The sequence below is a fragment of the Acinonyx jubatus genome, chromosome F2 (genome assembly GCF_027475565.1).
Source record: "Acinonyx jubatus isolate Ajub_Pintada_27869175 chromosome F2, VMU_Ajub_asm_v1.0, whole genome shotgun sequence".
Classification (NCBI taxonomy): domain Eukaryota; kingdom Metazoa; phylum Chordata; class Mammalia; order Carnivora; family Felidae; genus Acinonyx; species Acinonyx jubatus.
Genome location: NC_069394.1, coordinates 39470676 through 39489173, shown reverse-complemented (window position 1 = coordinate 39489173; position 18498 = coordinate 39470676). Strand labels below are relative to the sequence as shown.

General features: G+C 39.3%; 1 protein-coding gene across 5 annotated transcripts in view; it reads left to right on the top strand.

Annotated features, from left to right (window-relative positions):
* The window catches only part of CPQ (carboxypeptidase Q), a 483553-nt gene that overhangs the window by 342778 nt on the left and 122277 nt on the right, over positions 1 to 18498 (top strand). For all 5 annotated transcript variants that reach the window (XM_053208531.1, XM_053208529.1, XM_027064174.2 and 2 more), the window contains exon 6: positions 8214 to 8305. In XM_053208531.1, coding sequence (XP_053064506.1) covers positions 8214 to 8305 — 92 coding nt within the window. The remainder of the gene's footprint in view (positions 1 to 8213; positions 8306 to 18498) is intronic.

The following is an 18498-nucleotide window of genomic DNA, read 5'->3' as shown; positions in this document are numbered from 1 at the left end:
GCTTCATGTCTGCTGCTTCGTCTTGAAGGGGGAGCCTGGAAATTTCCTCATCTCCGTTGCTTGTTGGAGATGTATTACTTTCTGATAACCCCTGATTCAAGCATAAACAGTTTCGTTCTTCTCACGCAGCGCCATCTTCACAAGAAATAAAATTTAAAGAACTATATTGCTGACTGTGAATTTGTAAGAGAAGTCTCAGTACTTGTACTTGACTTACCATCATTTTTTCAGACATCGTACTTTGTGTTTAACTCTTCCCCATTTGGATGTTTTTGCAAGGTAGAGCTCTTAACAGAAATGTGATTCAGAGTTCAAATCTATCATTAACCAGGCTTCTCAATTTCTCCTTGCAGATAAGAACACTCTAAATAATGATAGGGAAAAAGAAATAGTATGTTTAAAGATGCCAACTAGATCAGACTTGTGATCCCTACATGATGCTAACATAATCCTAATGCTAATCATAATATACTGATGAAAAAGCCCTACTATCAGGCAATTTAAATAAGAAAAATCAATTCACATATTTTAACTCTAGTCAAGCATCAGAAATAAACTTAACATTTGTCTCGATACAGTTAAAAAATACACTACAGTTTCAGTGTGTGTTTGTGTGATTATTAGGGCTGAAAATGAATAGAATGTATCAAAACAAAGGAGATAGGATTAAAAGTTCCACACTAAGTAGAAGCGAATATTCCTACACACTGCTGGTGGGAATATAAATTGGTAACATTTCTTTAGGACATTAGTGACATGTCTCAAGCTCCTTAAAAATGTTTATATTATTTAGATTCGGTATTTCTACTTTTAATAACTTGTCCTAAGGATAAATATCTTAAGCATCCAATAATAAGGGAATAGCTAAAACAATTAAGAATCATTTCTTTGATTATTAATTATAGAAGATAAAGGCCATATATGCCATGATTTTGAGTGGAAAAAGTAGTATAAAACTATACATAAAATATCACTGTTTGCATGTACACATACTTGCATACAAAATTTATAAGGAAATATAGCAATATGCTTAGAGGTTATTTGTTTCCACTTGTTCATTGTTTTTCTTAGTTCAGTTTTTAAAAGGATATATATTGTCTTTATAATCAGAACAAATATCTAGTAAAAAATTAAAGACAACTGTCGGAGTTCAAAATGCAAATACCTATAATTTAATACAGTTAGCTGCTGGAAAGATTTCTGTTGACCATAATACATTGATTTAATGACTTCTTTGACAAAAGCTGTTGTACTAAATTTTGACTAGACCCACCTGTGCTGCAAAAATAAGTAAATGCAATTGCAACTGAGGCTCATGTTGAAGTTGAAGCACATCTGATTATCTGGACAACTGGGATGGTTTTACCCGTGTTATTTGGGCTTTGGTTTCACAAAAAGAGCATATCTTACCAACTTTCTGTGAACCAGGAGGCACTAATATGCTTTAGATTAAATGAAAAGGCAGTAGCTTTTATTTATATTTATATAAATGTAAGCAGGCATTCATTCATTCATTCAGTCAGCCAATAAGCATTTATTCAGCACTCGTTAAATCTGGACCAGGATTATGAAAAACAGAAATGTGTCAGTCTCAGAAAATTAATGTCCTTTAAGTGTGGTTGAAAGTGAAAAGAGAGGTTCGGATGAAGTTCTAGAGGAACATTGAGAAAGGAGTAGCCAACTTTGCCCTAGAGTTAGGGGAGCTTTCCCAAAGAAAGTAAAATTAGAGATGGGCTTTGTTGAGTGAATAGGAGTTTGCCAGATGGAAAAAGCGCAGTGGCATTCTAGAGAGGAAGAAGATATACAAAGAACCAAATATCTGAGCCAGCATGGCATGTTCAGGGATGGATAGGAAATGTGATGTGGCTGGAGCTTAGGAGGAGAGGCAGAAGCAGGAGATGAGGGTGAGAAACTGGGTTAGGGCCAGAAATGGCCTTCACGCACTGGTAGTCACTGTGCTTTTGCTTCAGCAATGATTAATTGTGATTTTCCTGGCTAATAGAATCCTAATCATTATAATGAGGTAGGACTGTTCCTTTTGAATTATGGAAATTATAACTGTTATGACCCGTTCCACAAACACAGGTTATAAATATGATCACATCTCTTTAATCGCCTTTACAGTTAATCATTCAAGTCTCCACAGTCCTTATTAGCAGGAAGTCTATTATCTCCTTTTGAGGTCCCTCCCGCCACCTCCAGATTGCCCGTTAATCCCAGGACTTTACTTGGGCCGAATAGGCCAGTCTCCCCTCCAAAACCTGCAGCCGGAGCCACCTGTGACTGCTGTGCGTGGCATTGATTGTACCCCTGAGTCACAGCGGTGCTCATTTTGGGCAACAAGATTGCAACTCTTTGTTTACATTCTCATCTTCAGCTATTACTCCCTAAACCATAACCTCTGTGCCAGGGTGGCTGGATCTGGAGGATCCGGAGTTGGCCACACGCTAGGCTGGAATCAGCCCTTCCCCTAGAGCCCTGGGTGACTGTGTTGAGTCACCAGCCCAGACTTCTCCCTTCATCAGGGTCACTTCATTTCAGTTGTTTCCAGGACTTTCTGTGTCCCAGGACCTTAGTCATTGTCACCCTGACCCAACAGGTCTCTCGTCCCCAACCCCCAATCCAAGGAGGTGGGTGAGGACACTGGGGCTTTCCTCCCAGAAGGCCCTAGGCTCCTTTTACACACTGATTTGCCTCCTGCCCAGTGCCCATTTCCTCTAGATGACTCAGAGGTAGATGGAATATACAAGATGGAATATAAAAATCAGGTTAGGGGGTGCCTGAGTGGCTTAGTTGGTTAAGCCTCTGACTTTAGCTCAGGTCATGATCTCACGGTTTGTGGGTTCCAGCCCCACACTGGGCTCTGTGCTGACAGCTTGGAGCCTGGACTCTGCTTCAGCCTACTAGCGCGCTCTCTCTCTCTCTCTCTCTCTCAAAAATAAATAAACATTAAAACAAAAAAAACTTAAAAAAAACAGGTTATTGCCCTGCCCCAAGACCCCCCAAAAGTGCCTAATTGCTTCATATTTACATAACTAAAACACCAAATGATTTTTCCAAGAACAAAAGATCTTCAAAGTGATTTTCTGTTCCTGCCTATAAAGAGAAGTAGTTATAGTTTATTTCACTAAAATAATCAGTGTTCAACAATGACCCTATTAAAAAAACAAAACAATGATAATGTGCTTATATACCATATGACAAATTATGTAACTTGCGTAAGGTGGAAATAGGTCTTGACCACCAAATCCATCTGTTTAACCACTATGCTTACAGCCTCTTCTCATTCAATTTAGACGCTAATGTGTCATTTATCTTATAACTCAGATATTATGTTAATTAAGTTTATTGCAGGGGTAGAAATCTCTAAATGTAAGCACTCTCCTGAACTATTGATAAAAGAGAGCTGGGCAACAAGTCTATTTATGAACTAGTGCATTTATATGGAAGATAGGTATACAGCATTTACTCTAAGAGAAAGTTGTGTTTTCTCTGCAAAGTTAGGTCAAAGAAGGGAGAACAGTACTCACCCATAGTTTCGGAGGGATTGAAACTGAGCAGTAAGTGAACATTTGAGTTGACACATATTGTTAACAAGTAGCATTCTTTAGAACTCCTGATATGGGAAAGCTATCTACAAGGTTGGATTAATGTGAGTTGATTTTGCTTTGCCCCACTTGGCGCAAGTGTAGGACAGTCAACTGACCTTTCAACTGATCAGTTTAATGAAAGTCACCTCTCAGCCTTCTCATCTTCAGGTTTGATAAGAATGAAAAACAAAGTCCACCAGATGGTTTTTACCTTTTCTCCTAGGTACTATTTTCCCATTTGCATTATTATTTTCCTCAGTAAAAATTAAAGTGAAAATGCATGTATATCATATTTCATAAACAAGACAACATTCTGACACAATATCAGCACTTTATGTTTTTTTAAGAGGGAAACCATATGCTGTAAAATGTGTGCTCTGCTATCTGGAGTTCTTAACAGAAATTCCAGGAGGGTGAGAAATCTCTGAGAAGTTTCTGTACATCCAAAGGGGAATGAGTTGCCTGTCTTCTGACAAAACCTCAATGACACCTGACTCCTAGACCGCTGAGACCAGAGTCCTACCACTCACCTCCATTTGTAAGACTTTCTTTCCCGTGCTTGCCTGGGGCCAGTGCTGTGCCAGGGCCAGGGTTGTGAGTCAGGATGATATTGAGCTATTTGTTTACCCCATCTCTACAGAATCATACCCCTACATACCAGTTCATATCACTATGTTGTCTTGCTATGGGTGATCTTGCTTTATTATTGTTGTTGTGGTTATTTTATATACTTAGAATTCTTTCTTAGCTTTTAAATCTAGTTTGGATTTGAGATGCACAAGGAAGGAAAAGTAAGATAAAAAACAGAGAGGGAGGCAAACCATAAGAGACTCTTAAATTCAGAGAACAAACTGAGGGCTGCTGGAAGGGAGGTGGGTGAGGGGGATGGGTTAAATGGGTGACAGGCATTAAGGAGGGCACTTGTTGGATGAGCACTGAGTGTCTTATGTAAGAGATGAAACACTGGGTTCTACTCCTGAAGCCAAGACTACACTGTATGTTAATTAACTTAAATTTAAATTTAAAAAAAATAAAAATTAATTTAAAAAAAGAAAAAGAAAAATGATAAACAGATATTCTTATATCAGCTTTATTCAGTTTTCATATTTTTCCGGTTCTTTGACTTTATTCAGAAACTAAGAATTCTGGTTGACCTTTACTTCTAAGAAGTGAGGAACCCATTCCTGTCTTTACTTAGATTTGGATATGCTCTATGTTGTGTTGAGGAAGCATTCCACACTGAAAGAGGGTATGCATTTTTCTACAAGTTAGATGAGGTTTTTCCACTGGCTGAGTACACACTCTGAATAAACAGAGATATTCTCCGGTTCCTAAGGATGAGGAATGAGGACTGTGCCTCTCTCCTGGCTTTCCCACAAGATCTCCCTGGTGATTACTGGCCCAGACTAAGAAGTTGTGGGCAGTCATATAGAAAGAAGCTAACTAACAATTCTTGAAAACCTACTATGTGCCAGGGACCATGCTTGATACGTATTTTCCTCGTCTCATTTAATTTTCTTAACAATCCTATGAGGCAATGACCATTTTCCTTACTGTACAGATGAAGAAACTGAGGCCCAGAGAGATCAGGTAACTAGTCTGAAGTCACGGAGACGGAAGTAGCAGGGCAGGGACTCAAACGATACTTACTCAGATTCATGGCCAGCCTCTTTCCAGGCCCCGCATTCCCCGTCTGCGGACGTGGGTGGCTTGGGGGTCCAAACCCTACACTAGGAGCAGAGTCCAGTCATTGAATGAAGTCACGCATTTGTCTTAGGTTTAGAGACAGCCAGAATATCAGAGTAGAGACTTTGGAGCTCAGTCAGGCCATGTGCTTACCACTGCTTTCCTAACCTCTTCTGTCTGGCCCTTCGCTTTGAACGCAGGGCAGGCCCTCGTGTTCCGTGCTGACGGGAACTGAGCTGCTTTCTCAGGGGCTTGAATGAGGCTCCGTGTGTCTTTTTAGAGCCAGCTTTACATCAACAGCTATGCTCCTGTTGTTTGGAGACCCTAGCATTCCTCATTTCAACTGATTGCTTCTTTATTATCTTAATATAATATCATTGGCCATCTGGCCGATTTGAAATGGGAAGGAGACTAATACCGTACAATAATGACTTTCAGGTGGAACACCAAGTCTATAGGGATATTCAGAAAAAAGCACTTAGCATTCAGAAAAATGATTTTTTCTAACCTGTGCTAACTGTCCTTCTATCCTTATTTAGAGAATTCCATCATTTTAGTAATTTGGTACTGTTTTGCTGGTAGGTGCAGAGATAATGTGAAAAGAAAATATTTTTTTTTCCTTTTTATGGATTAACAAATGTTCAGAATTTTTACTTGTAGTACTTTATCCTCTCCTATTTTTTCTATGTTGCAAGCAAAGTGTCATTTGATTTAAAGTGACATCAAGCACATTTCTTTTAGCAAAACCAAAGGTGGTGATCTTTAGATATACCAGTAAGACTTCTTCCCGCAATGGTTGACGTTTGTGCTTTGAATGTGAGAGGCTAATTTAACTCTGGAACAGGCAGTGGGCACTTCAGGATTCCTTGTCAGCAGGCACCTGAATGCCTTTGAAAGAACTTGCTGTCTGAGTATTTAGATGCCCCTTCTCTCTAAGGGTACAAGTGTGCATTCTGTGCCTAGATACACATTATGAAGTTTCATAGTTCATTTATTAAATGTCTGCCACATGCCAAGCACAGAATTGTCTTCCATACATTATCACATTTCATTTCATCCTCACAACCATCCCATGAAAGAGTTATGGGATAGGCATACAGTATTCTCTCCACTTTTCAGATAAGGTTGCTGAAGTTCAGGTAGATCGATTTCCCAGTGGTTGCACACAGCTAGTGCCTAATGATAGCAGGGTTCACCAGCTCTGCCTGCCGTTTTCAACTGTAACAGCTTGCCTGAGAGTGAGCTAGCTGGAGAGTTTTAGGAGATGAGGCTGAGAAAGTGGTGGAAGGCTTTGAATTTTATTCTAAGTGACACCCCAGGGTTTGGATTCATTTATCCGTTCCTTACCAATTTATTGGGTACCCAAGGTGTGCCAAGCAGGTTGGGCACGGAGGGCATCACAGTGAATCAACAAGCTTAACCTTGTCTTCCAGAAGCTTATATTCTGGCTGTTGGAGGTTTTGAGCAGAGAAATGACATGACCCAGTTTCAGTTTTACAGGGGCCGTCTGGCTGCAGGAGGAGTAGCTTGGGCAGAAGAGGGTGGGGCTCTGACCGCCATGCTAGCAGAGGTGAGAAGCTGGGCTCTCGATGGACTTAGAAGAACACAGCAGTGGCATTTTCTGAGCAATTGAATATAGACACTGCTCGCCCAGGCTTTAATGGGAACTCAGGTCAGCCTACATGTTAAACCTGTATTCTTTTAATTATGTTAAAATGCTCAAGTGTAAAGTGGCTTCACAACAATATTCAACTTAGTGGAAAATGTAGCACCCATTCACTCCTTAGCACTAGGCTTATGAAAGGAGAATACTTGCTGGGGCCAGGAGGAGGCAGGTCCTGGGTCCCTTCCCCAGGAGCATTTATCATCCTGGCTGCAGCTGGCCAGGCTGTTCCCTCGAAGGCCACATGCCTGGGTGGCAGCACTTGTGTGGTTACACTGGGGATTTGTAGCGTGCCCGTCTCAGTGCCCCTCCAAGTCCTTCCCTGTGGCTCCCCTGTGGTGAGGCAGGTGCATAGATCCTCTTAATAAGAGTCAAGCCCAGCTTCTTGTTGTTCTGTCACGGTTATTTCTCTCAAATGATATTAGAAGGTCCAAATCGGAACAGGTTTTAATTCTTGGTCACAAAATGAGACTTTTAGCATATTGCGTTCCCATTTTTTTAAGTTTGGAAAACAGATATCCTTGTAGTTAACTTTTACTGAGCAGACACTGTTACTGAAAAATGGTCCTAGATGTGCCAGATCTTTAATAACTCCAAGACAGAAATTTGTATTTCCCAAGTCGATGAAATTGTCACCGAGCTGTTTGTGAAGCAATAAGGTAAATAAAATGTCATCTGCATGCAATTCATTTTCATTGACCTGAAGCGAATGACCTTGTATTTCCAAATAGTAAAGGAAAATGACCGTGGGTAAACATTAACACGGTATCTGCTCTGCAGCCATCATGTCACTGAGAATAGCACGGACAGCTTGTGGATTTAGACTAAGGAGCAACCCCCTTCACACCTGATCTTGAAGCAGAGCCAAATGATTGGGTTTCAGTTAGTCATTGGAAGACTCCCTGATCTGCCTAGAGTCCTGCTGACTGCATCTTCTCTATGCAATCTAACATTCCACTGACCTTGGCCTTCCACTGGGTCCTGCTGGGCAGGTTGTCCATTCAGGATATGATTAGAGGCTCTCACTTCTGGCCTGCAGGCAGCACTTGTACAACCCCTTTCTCCATTAGCCTGCCCTGGAGATCAGCCCTGAGGGCGCTTCTTTGCTGTGTCAGCCACACTCTGAATCAGGCAGGCAGCCACATCAGCAAGAGATGAATATGCGTACCTCTGAGTTCCTCCTGTCTCCAGAATGCAGATGAGGGGCCTTGCCATTTTGAAAAAATTTTAAATCACCTGAAGGATCACTTGTTTTATTTTACTATTTTTCCCAGGGTTGCGACCAAAGAGGACTCTGCGTTTGGTGCTCTGGACTGCAGAGGAACAAGGTGGAATTGGTGCCTTCCAGTATTATCAGTTACACAAGGTAAGGAAGTAGCCACGGGTTGCTGGGCATTTGCGTGTTTAACATTAGTGTAAATAAACCGGAAGCATCCGCGCTTTTGGTTGAAAAATTCCCTCTATTGTCCGGAAGACTCTCAACAATTCTTTGTGGTAGGCTGACCCCAGCAAACACCCCTTGCAAAAGCCTTCATCCAGTCCTACAGCAGAGAATGCACTGGTGAACCGAGGGTGCTATGTTGTAGACCTGAGGGCTTCTCTGTTTCTACATCAGTCTGTGACCGTAGAGGAATTCCACCTGCCACGCTGCCATTTTCTTAAAGCCTCTCTGGTTCAACTATTTCTTGTGTGCCAGAGAAACAGTAATAGGTAAGCATTTCCTCTCACCACTGAGCCCTCTCCCATACTTGTATGCCCTAAATCCTCCTGGATTTAGAACCAAACGCGGGGGCCTAGAGCCAGCCAGGAGCATCGATAATGGCAGTGGGACTGGCAGCACCTCAGACCAGGCTATGTGGAAGACAGCTTGGTTTGACACTGACTTTAATAAGGCAAAAGTGAAGCTTGAGGCAAGAAGGTGATAGTGGAAGATGATGATTAGAAATACAAGACCGCGGTGAAGATGGGGGACAGGGAGATTAATGTCAAGAACAACCGTTGAGAGAGGGCAAAGTGTACAAGCTCAGAGATACTCTGGAGCAAATCAAATGTTAGTTCAAAGAGAAATTTCCAAATCAGTGGGTGAGCTGCTGAACAGTGATGGGCAGAGGAGCAGGGTCTGGTCTGCTGCTGCTGGGTTGTTTTTCCTGCATTTCCAGATTACGAGGAACAGATTTGCAAGCTTAAATGATCAAAATCAGAGAAAGGTTTGTTTTTTGAATTTTGTTTATACCCTTTGGGATCATTTACAGAGTCAGTCTCTATAACCCTACTTCAGTTAGAGCTTAAGAATAATGAGCTAAGGGGCATGAATTTGGCCACTGAAGATAGTTATTTACTGTACAAAGGAAAACCATGCTTTATGCTTAACGCTTTTACCACTTCAGTTCTTTTGGCCTCGAGTGATCCTGGAGAATCAGATTATTCCAGATAAGTGTCCTTTGGTTGGTGGGTCAGTAGCATCATCTTCTATGTGTTGTGGTTGACTAGAACTCCAGATGAGAGCTATTCTAGATTTAGCAACATTCATTTAATATAGCGTCCCGCCTACTATGCTTCATGCATTAGATTAGGCGCTAGATTTCATGTCATTAAACAAGCCACCCGAAACTTACCGAGACTGCAGTATAAAGGACACCAACCACTGAACTTCAGTCATACAATCATGTGTGGAGTGTTCTGATAAAGTACTGATGGCAGAGACAGGAAGCTCACCTAACCTGCCCACGGAGAGCATTCAGGATAGGCTACAGGGCAGAAATGACATCTAACCAGAGACTTCAGGACTGAATAGAAGTAAGCTAAGGAAAAGGAGTTGGTAGGGGGGAGGTGGGTACTTGGCAGTGGGAACCGTATGTGTGAAGGCTGGAGGTAAAGACAGCACCACACGCACACTGAGGAAGGGGAAGGGACTCAGAGTGGTCGATGCACGGAATGGAAGCTGCAGTGGTCAGAGCACACAGTAGAGAGGTAAACAGGGGCCTGAACAAGAAGGACGTATACATCATGTTTACAAGTTCGCACTTTATCTTTGTTTTTCAATATCATTTTTTTAATTTACATCCAAATTAGTTAGCATACAGTGCAACAATGATTACCTTGAGGCGACAAGAGTAACTGAATTATTTTTAAGGAGGCGCTTTTAGCTTCTATACACCTTCTATACACCTTGGACTCTATAAGCAACATAATACCTAAGAACTGGTTTGAAGCACATTTATTCTCGATAATATATTCTACTCAAAGAAAAAAAAATTGGATTTAAACTGCAGTGGATCTGGCTTGGACTTTCCTCAACGCTGAAATTCCTTCAATCTGAAATAAGGTTTATTTCTCTGTAAGGTTTTGAGTTTCACTGTAGCCTACTAAAATACATGGATAAAATCAGAAATGACTTGATTCTACATATATATATGTATATATATACACACACACACACACACACACACACACACACACACACACACACACATTTTTTTCCAGAGGACATGAAATCACATTAACAGAACTGGTTTATCTTGACAGTATCCATGTTGCCTCTCTACAAAAGTCTATATATTGGTGGCTGGTCTGCTTTGCATTTTCAGGGATGAAAAGAAATTCTAGAAAGGGAGACATAGGTGTTTTATTTATAGATATCTCTTTATCTCACCTTTAAAAAACATTCTGCATGTTTATATGATATAGCCAATTTCAAAGGACTTATTCTGTATTCTCATGATTAACATATTGAATGAGGCATTGCCAACAGCATTATCATTTCTGGGGTAGCTGAGTTTAACTTTAAATAAATATAATAAGGAAGTCACAAATCAGAGAGAACAAATGATATTGTGTTTAAACTTTTCTATGGCATTTTTTAATACCAGAAAATAGTCAAACAATGTCCGATTCACTCCAGCTGTAACAGAGAGATCCTCTGTTCTAACTAAGGTTATGATAGCTGCTGAAATAAATAAGCCCTATAATTTCAGTGCTTAACATAATGAAGATTTATTTCTTGCTCATTTAACATCCAATCTACAGGAGGGTTCCTCTCCACATAGTCATTCAAGGATCCAGGCTCAGAGACTCTTCAGCAACATGGCTCTCAATATTGCCTTGAGCATCAATATATATCCAGCTGGCAGTCAGACGGAGAGTGGAGAGGTTTTATAGGACAGTTCTGGAAATGGATGTGGAAAAGCAGAGAGTTTATGTTTGCTTAACTGAAGTCTGAAAAGATCTTTATCCTCCACTTAACATGGTTCTAAGAGAAAGCTAGGACTAGGTGGATATTGTAAGTTATATAACTGTGTTGTTTTAGTTCTTGTGAAGTAGAAATAATGAAAGAAAACAAGTAAAAGAACAGGGATATCAGTAAACAATTACTTGACAAAAGTTTCTATTTTATATTAAAGAGAAAGCTATATCCTATAAACCACAACTGGCAGACAAGGGAACATAGCCTTCTTCCTCCCACATTAAACCCACCAAAACACTGGAAGTATGAGCATAGAATGGTCACCACAGCTCAACTTTCCAAGGCCTTGTTCTTGCCTTCTCCCCTTCAATAAGAAACTCAGTCCACTACTGGCCTTCAGGAGAGCGGCTTCTAGTCTTTGTTCTGCCACTAACTGAACATGAGACCTGAGTAATGAGTCCTTTAGCCTCTCGGAGACTCAGTTTCCTCAACTCAACTTATTGAAGTTTATCTTCCCTTCTCAACCCTCACAATGTAGAGAGACTCTCGTATCATAATTATGCTTTGCTCTATTGAGAACAAAGTATTATTTACAATTAAAATGTACAATTAGTCATGCCCTTCTAAGATCTAGTGTTATTGTCTGTGAGAAAACAAAGGCAGTGTTACCTTCAGCAGCACAGTTGGAGATCAGTAAACTTCTATTGTTGAAAATTTACCCTACAACAGACACTCTAGCCTGAAGGAAGTTTAACCATCATCCCTGTCACACTTGTTCCTCCTTCGTTATTGTTTCTATTAATGACAGTGTCAATCTCCCCACTGCCAAGTATCAAAATGTCACTGACACCTTTCCTTCCTTCCTCTTCCTTGCGGTCCATATCTAATAAACAGTAAAGCCACATTCATCCTACATTTTGTCACTTTTGATGAATCCCTCGTTTCTATGCCCCCTGCCTTTTCTGTAGTTCAGGCTTTCCATGATACCCACCAAACCAAGATAATCTTCCAGAAGCCTGGCTCGATTCAGACAAACCCTCTGTCTCCAAACCTTCAGTTGTTCCCCAGCACTAATAGAATCTAGCCCAAATTGGGGCTCTTGAGTCTTAGTTGGTTAAGCGTCGACTTCGGTTCAGGTCATGATCTCACAGTTTATGGGTTCTAGCCCCGCACTGGGCTCTGTGCTGACAGCTGAGAGCCTAAGCCAACTTCAGATTCTGTGTCTCCCTCTGTCTCTGCCCCTACCCCACTTGCACTCTGTCTCTCTCTCTCTTTCAAAAATAAACAAATGGTAAAAAAAAAAAAAATTAATTAAAAAAAGAGCATTTTCTGACTAACTCTTCAACCCCTGATTGAACATAATCTTTCTATCCTTGAAATAAATATAACACCTGACCTAGACATTTCTAAGAATGTGGAATAATTTCTAATCTACAGGAAAGAAGGAAGGAAGGAAGGAAGGAAGGAAGGAAGGAAGGAAGGAAGGAAGGAAGGAGAGAAAAATGCAAGAAAGGGAGGTAAAAAACAAAAGAAGTCAGAGTCTTTGGCCATAAGGACCTTGCATTCTACTTAAATATTAATTTTAAACTCACACATAAAAAATTTAGTATAACAAACAATATATAATAAGGTTCTAATTTATGTACTAAAAGTATCTTGCTTTTACAAAGAATTCTATCCCTGACAGGGTGCTGAGTGCTATAAAGGCTTAGCACTTGGATGGATGGAAAGGAGTTAAGAAAAGAGAGAAATGGCTATGACTTGTTGGTCATGAGGAAGGCTCCTTGAGGAATATGTGGGTTTGAGTGAGTAATCAGGAAGAGGAAAATTAGAACCCTACTCTCCTTTATATTGGTGATGACTAAGACCCAAGGTATGTCTTTGGCTCCAGTGTAGGTGATATCAAAGAGAAACGGAATGTTTATTTGGGGAGGACCTATTTTGGTAATTGCAAAATAAAAGATTTGAACTTCTAAAATAATTTTCCTTTTATGGTGTAGTTATGGTTATTAGTGATCATTATCAGTAAGGGACCAAAAATCTGTGGCTGCAGGCCAAATCCAGCCTGCCACCTGTTTATATACAGACCTCAGGCTAAGACTGTTTTTTACCCCATTAGCCGACTACGTGACAGAGACTATACATGGCCTGTAAAACCTAAAATATTAAATTTCTAACCCTTTACAGAAAAAGTTTGCTGACCCTTAATCTATATGATAAAAAATATAAAAGATTTTATATTATTATTTCCATACAACAATTTATGTATGGCTTTTTATGACCTAAAAGATAATTTTATTAATTTTGCTTGGAACCAATTAAGTATTCTTCAAGAAGACATTATTATAATACTATAAATTTACAGGTTCTGTCCTTTGTTCTATGCACTCTTTTTAGGTATTTATTTGATAGTAAAGTTGGCTATGTAAAAATAAAATAAAAATAGAATGCAGAAAATTATTTTTCCTTCTTTTTGTTACTCAGAAGACTTCCTTCTTCCTCTTCATATAATCTTTTTAACAGTGAAAGTTCTATAAAGGCTATTTTTTTAAATGTTTATTTATTTTTGAGAGAGAGATAGAGAGAGACAGAGCACAAGCAGGGGAGGGGAAGAGAGAAAGAAAGGGAGACAGCATCCAAGGCAGGCTCCAGGCTCTGAGCTGTCAGCACTGAGCCCTACATGGGGCTCAAACCCATGAACCAAGAGATCATGACCTAAGACGAAGTCAGACACTTAACTGACTGAGCCACCCAGGCGCCCCTATAAAAGCTATTTTAATGGACACATGTAGCTAAACTTTTGTACAATGAAAGTAAAATTAATATTAACTATCCTTTTCTTAGGAAATACATCTTGGTTTACAATGTACTTTTATCATATACTCATAGAAAATATAAAATTAAAGTGATTTAAAATTATATGGTGAAACTTATTGCCAAACTAATTTTCAAAATTTTAATCAGATTAATAGTTACCTTTACTTCATAGTTTATTTTCTTATGAAATATTAGCTAAATTGTAATAATTGCTAACCTTACTAAATTGTTGTGAAATATGTGAGGCTATTTGTGGTTCGTGTATAGATTTTGAAATTCATGTGCAACTCTATTACAATGTCTAAAACACTCTTTTCAAGAAAAACTTTGGCTCAAAAAGGTCTATAAGCATTTTGGAGGAGGTAACTAAATAAAGTACTTCAACCAGGAAATGAATTTTTTACTATATTTTGGAGTCATCTAGAATAGAAATAATCCTGAGGGTTCATCCAGCATGCCCATAACAATTCATAGCAGAAAGTCCTATAAAGGACATCTACATATTTTTCTCTTATTAAAAAAATGCTACTTCACATATTTTGATAAATTGTAAATGTTCTCTTCCAGATCTAAAGTTTCTTCCACTTTCTTTCTTCACATTAGTAAAGGAACATGAGAATTATTTATATGCATATTGCTTGTGCTTTATGTAATTGATTTTTGAAACTAACATGTTTTTCATGCTAACAGTGTTTTACTGAGGTAAAATTAGCATTCAGTAATAAAATGCACAGATCTTAAGTACATAACACAATATATTTAGCAAATGTATACCCCTGTGTAACCATCACCCAGATGGATATAGAGCATTCCCATTACGTTAGGAAGCTTCCCTTTCCGATCAACTTTGGAATTAGAAAATATTATAGATGATTTTATTTAACCTTCAAATCAGTGAATAAAATGAGTGTTGTCCCGATGCCATTTGCCTAATCTGCTTTTCATGGGAACCATGTTACTTTCTTCTCTACTTTTGGAAGGAGAGCATAATGTCATTTCTCATGTCCTGAAACGTACAAAAGAGGGAAAAAAAAATCCTAGAATAGATTCAACTAGATTTCTGGCATTTTTTAATCTTTTCCATTTTAAGCAAAAATATCTGTCATAATTATAATGAGTAAGGTAATCTAGCCTTGAAAAAGCCTCATTACACAAGGTAATCAAATAAAATAGATTGATATGTTCTATTCTGGCATAAAAATATTTTAACCTTTTCCTGATTTATTGCACAAACTACTGGCAATTGAATTATAGGGATTATGAACACCGCTGTGTTCTGGTAGTCATTAATTAGGGCTATATTTTAAGTAGGCTTTATTAAGTGAGGGAGGGGATGTATGATCATTCTAAATACAGCATTTTACCCTGACTCTCGCCAACTCTAAAGCAGAAAAATTTGGAATGAATGTGTATGGTATTTTTCAGAATTTCTTGTGTTGCCGATGCCAAGGAACAAAATTTCCTCCTATGTAAAAATACAAAAATCCTAGCTTCTTGTAGTCGTGGAGTTCTTGCCAACTTCTCAACCCTAATTAGATTCATGTTTCATTCTAAAGTAAAGGGATATGGTAGAAATGCTTGTGAGACTTCTTTATGGTAGCTGTGCAAATGGGTTTACTTAGGCAATTTTATTTCACCAACCCTATCACCTCTATATAATGTGAATATAGCTTGGGTGACACTGCCAGAGTGGGAACAGTTTTGTGCTCATCTGCAGCTCTGGTTATAAAAATAATAGACTTTATATACCCATTCAGCATAATTGTGTCTGGACCGTGTCTCCAGCGCGGCCTTCCTTACATCGTTAATGTTCCATGCAGTATAGACGTACTAATCACAGGTTATTGTCTCAATCGTTACTGCTGGGCTTTTATGCATCCTGTGTTTTTCTTCCAGTGCCTTCCAGTGCCTATGTGTTTGCATTAGTCAGTCAAGCACACCACAAAATTTGTTTAAATTTCATTTATCTCAGTGTGTCGTTGGTCTGGAGCCCCTCATAGTTCCAACATTCACATAATTTCTACAGCACACCTGGGAGCTCTTTGGGGTCTTACTAGAATTTATGAATCAATTTTTTTTAGTAAAGTGAAAGGGCTGTCTTTTATATTTGTTTGCTCTCTCCTGTGTAGATTCCATTATGACTATGGGGCTTCAGAATCCTCTGAATACTATGTGTAGTATTTATATAGAGATGTATGTCAGCCTAGGCAGAAATATCAAAATATTCCCTTTGATATTAGGGAATCTCATTATGTTACCTTGTGAATGAACATGAGTAGGCTTTGACTCACCTCTTTCCTTTATTTCTTTAGAAAGGATCCTTCTTAGCTGGTTTTTATTAAAGGAAAGGAAAGAAAAGGAATAGTTTAAAGTAAAAAGACTGGCTGTGTCAACTAGGACTGACTCTCCCCATATTCTTTGGGCGGCAGGACTTTGCCTACAGTTGTGGGGCAATATTTACCATATAACACCTTATGGTTTCGGATCACAGTGAAGTTTGGCTTGAGTATTGGTTGTAGCTCTATACATGTAAAGAACAGTATTCTGACTTATTCACTACCATTGGTAACCCAAATAAGGCAACTACACTTTTAAGGTTGTTCTGAGAACATTATGCCAAAACACTGAGGTCTATTGTGACTTCTCATGGCTGGCATCTTATCTCATTTATTCTGCATTCCTGAAACTGTGAAGGACTTCAGTTTGCATCCAGACTACTTTGCCAGCTTACTAGAGGTTGCCAACGAGGTACAAATAGTTTCTGCCTCAGTGCCTCCCTATTGCCAACTGGGTCATGATCTGACCTGGAAGGACCCATAGCATATTTGGTGCATGAACTTTCTAAGGAAATCAGGTGGGCACATCAGGACACACAAATCTGAACTGAAGTATCATGCCTTAGGCTCCCAAGTGACCTATGGGTCAGAGCCTTTGAACTAAATTATCCCATTACATGTGCTGCAGATGTACTAAGGTACAGAATCAGCAAACCACTTTTGAATCACCGGCACTATGTTAATTTACCCGGGGCTGTCTTCTTCTCTTCGTCTTCTAAACAAAGACTGGCCAACTTGTTCTTAAAGGTCCAAGTAGTAAGTATTTTAGGCTTTCAAGCCCTACCATCTCTCTACTCAACTCTGATATTGTAGTGCAAAAGCAGTCACAGACAATACTAGACAATGAGCATGGCTGCCTTTCAATAAAACTTTATTTAAAAAACACCACCAATAAGCAGCAGGTCAGATTTGGCGTGCTGGTTACTTTTGTTGACTCCTGTTTTATACCCTTATTCGGAACAAGTTTAGGAAACTTTCTTCTGAAGCCTTTTCCAGTCTCACAGTCTTACCTTTTGGTGGAAGAGGCTTGTAGTACATAGTGAAATTCTAGCATTTAGGGTATCTTGTATCTAATATTTAGTTGTGTCTTGGTGGGCTTTAGTAGGACTGTTTGTAAGCTCAGCTCTCAAGAGGTGACAATTGTTTCCCCTTAGGTATTTTGCTAACAAAACACATCATCACCAGGTCAGTCTATTGTCTTAGTGATAGCCAGCCAAGGAACCACACAACAGGCAAGGGAACCTGGCTAGAGGAAGGGGTAAGCATACTTTCCCACTACAAGAACAGAACCCTTTATTAAGATAACTAAATACAATAGTGTTCAAAAATATATTTTAAGGGGCATATTTTTTAAAAAGTCTATACATATAGAAGGGTCTTTTCAAGAAATGAACACCCCAATACACCTAGCAACTTTCTTCCTAATCCCTAACAGTTGTCATTCACGTTTTATAACCACATCCTAGTTTTATCCACAGATTTGCCTACAGTATTTCATTTTTAAACATGATTTATTGTCTAGGAGAGAGGTTCTTCCCAGGAGATGCCCAGAACATCATATCCTTTGATAATCAGTAGCCCCTCTGGAAGTTTGTGCCCTACTTCTGGCTGCTATGGTTTTTGTGTACTTCTGCTAGAGTAATAAATGTATAGCCATTAAAGAATGGTCTGTCAAAGATGGCTTGAGGAACGAATGGGCAGAATAAAACTGGCATCAAGGTCAATGCTAGAAAGCAGCTACTGGGTGGTGAGTTCACTTTGTTCTCTGAGAAATAGTGTCCAGAAGCCACAATCAGTAGGACTAAAACTATGTTACTTTCAGGACTGAAGATCAAACAGGGAATTGAGAAGCAGAATCATGGGACACCATTGTGACTACAACCTGAATACTTTCTATAGTCCTTTATCCTTCTCTATGGAACTCATTCTAATAGGCCATCCTATAAGTAGTAACCCAAGTCCGGTAGTATCTTAAATGTGCCACTTGTCCCCTGATAGAGTTGATCTTGGAATAATTATTTTTTCCTAACCAAAAGATTAGGGCTTTTATTCCTTTTTTTTTTTTCTTTCAGAAAACCTTATTCTTGCATACTCTTATCAAGTGCTTGTCCTGCATTGGCAATTATTCATTCTATAACCTGAGGTTACCCCTAGCAACCAGCAGTTTCAGAGTTTTGGTTTGGTTGCAGAGTTCTCTTAAAGGAGAATTCTCAGAATCAATTT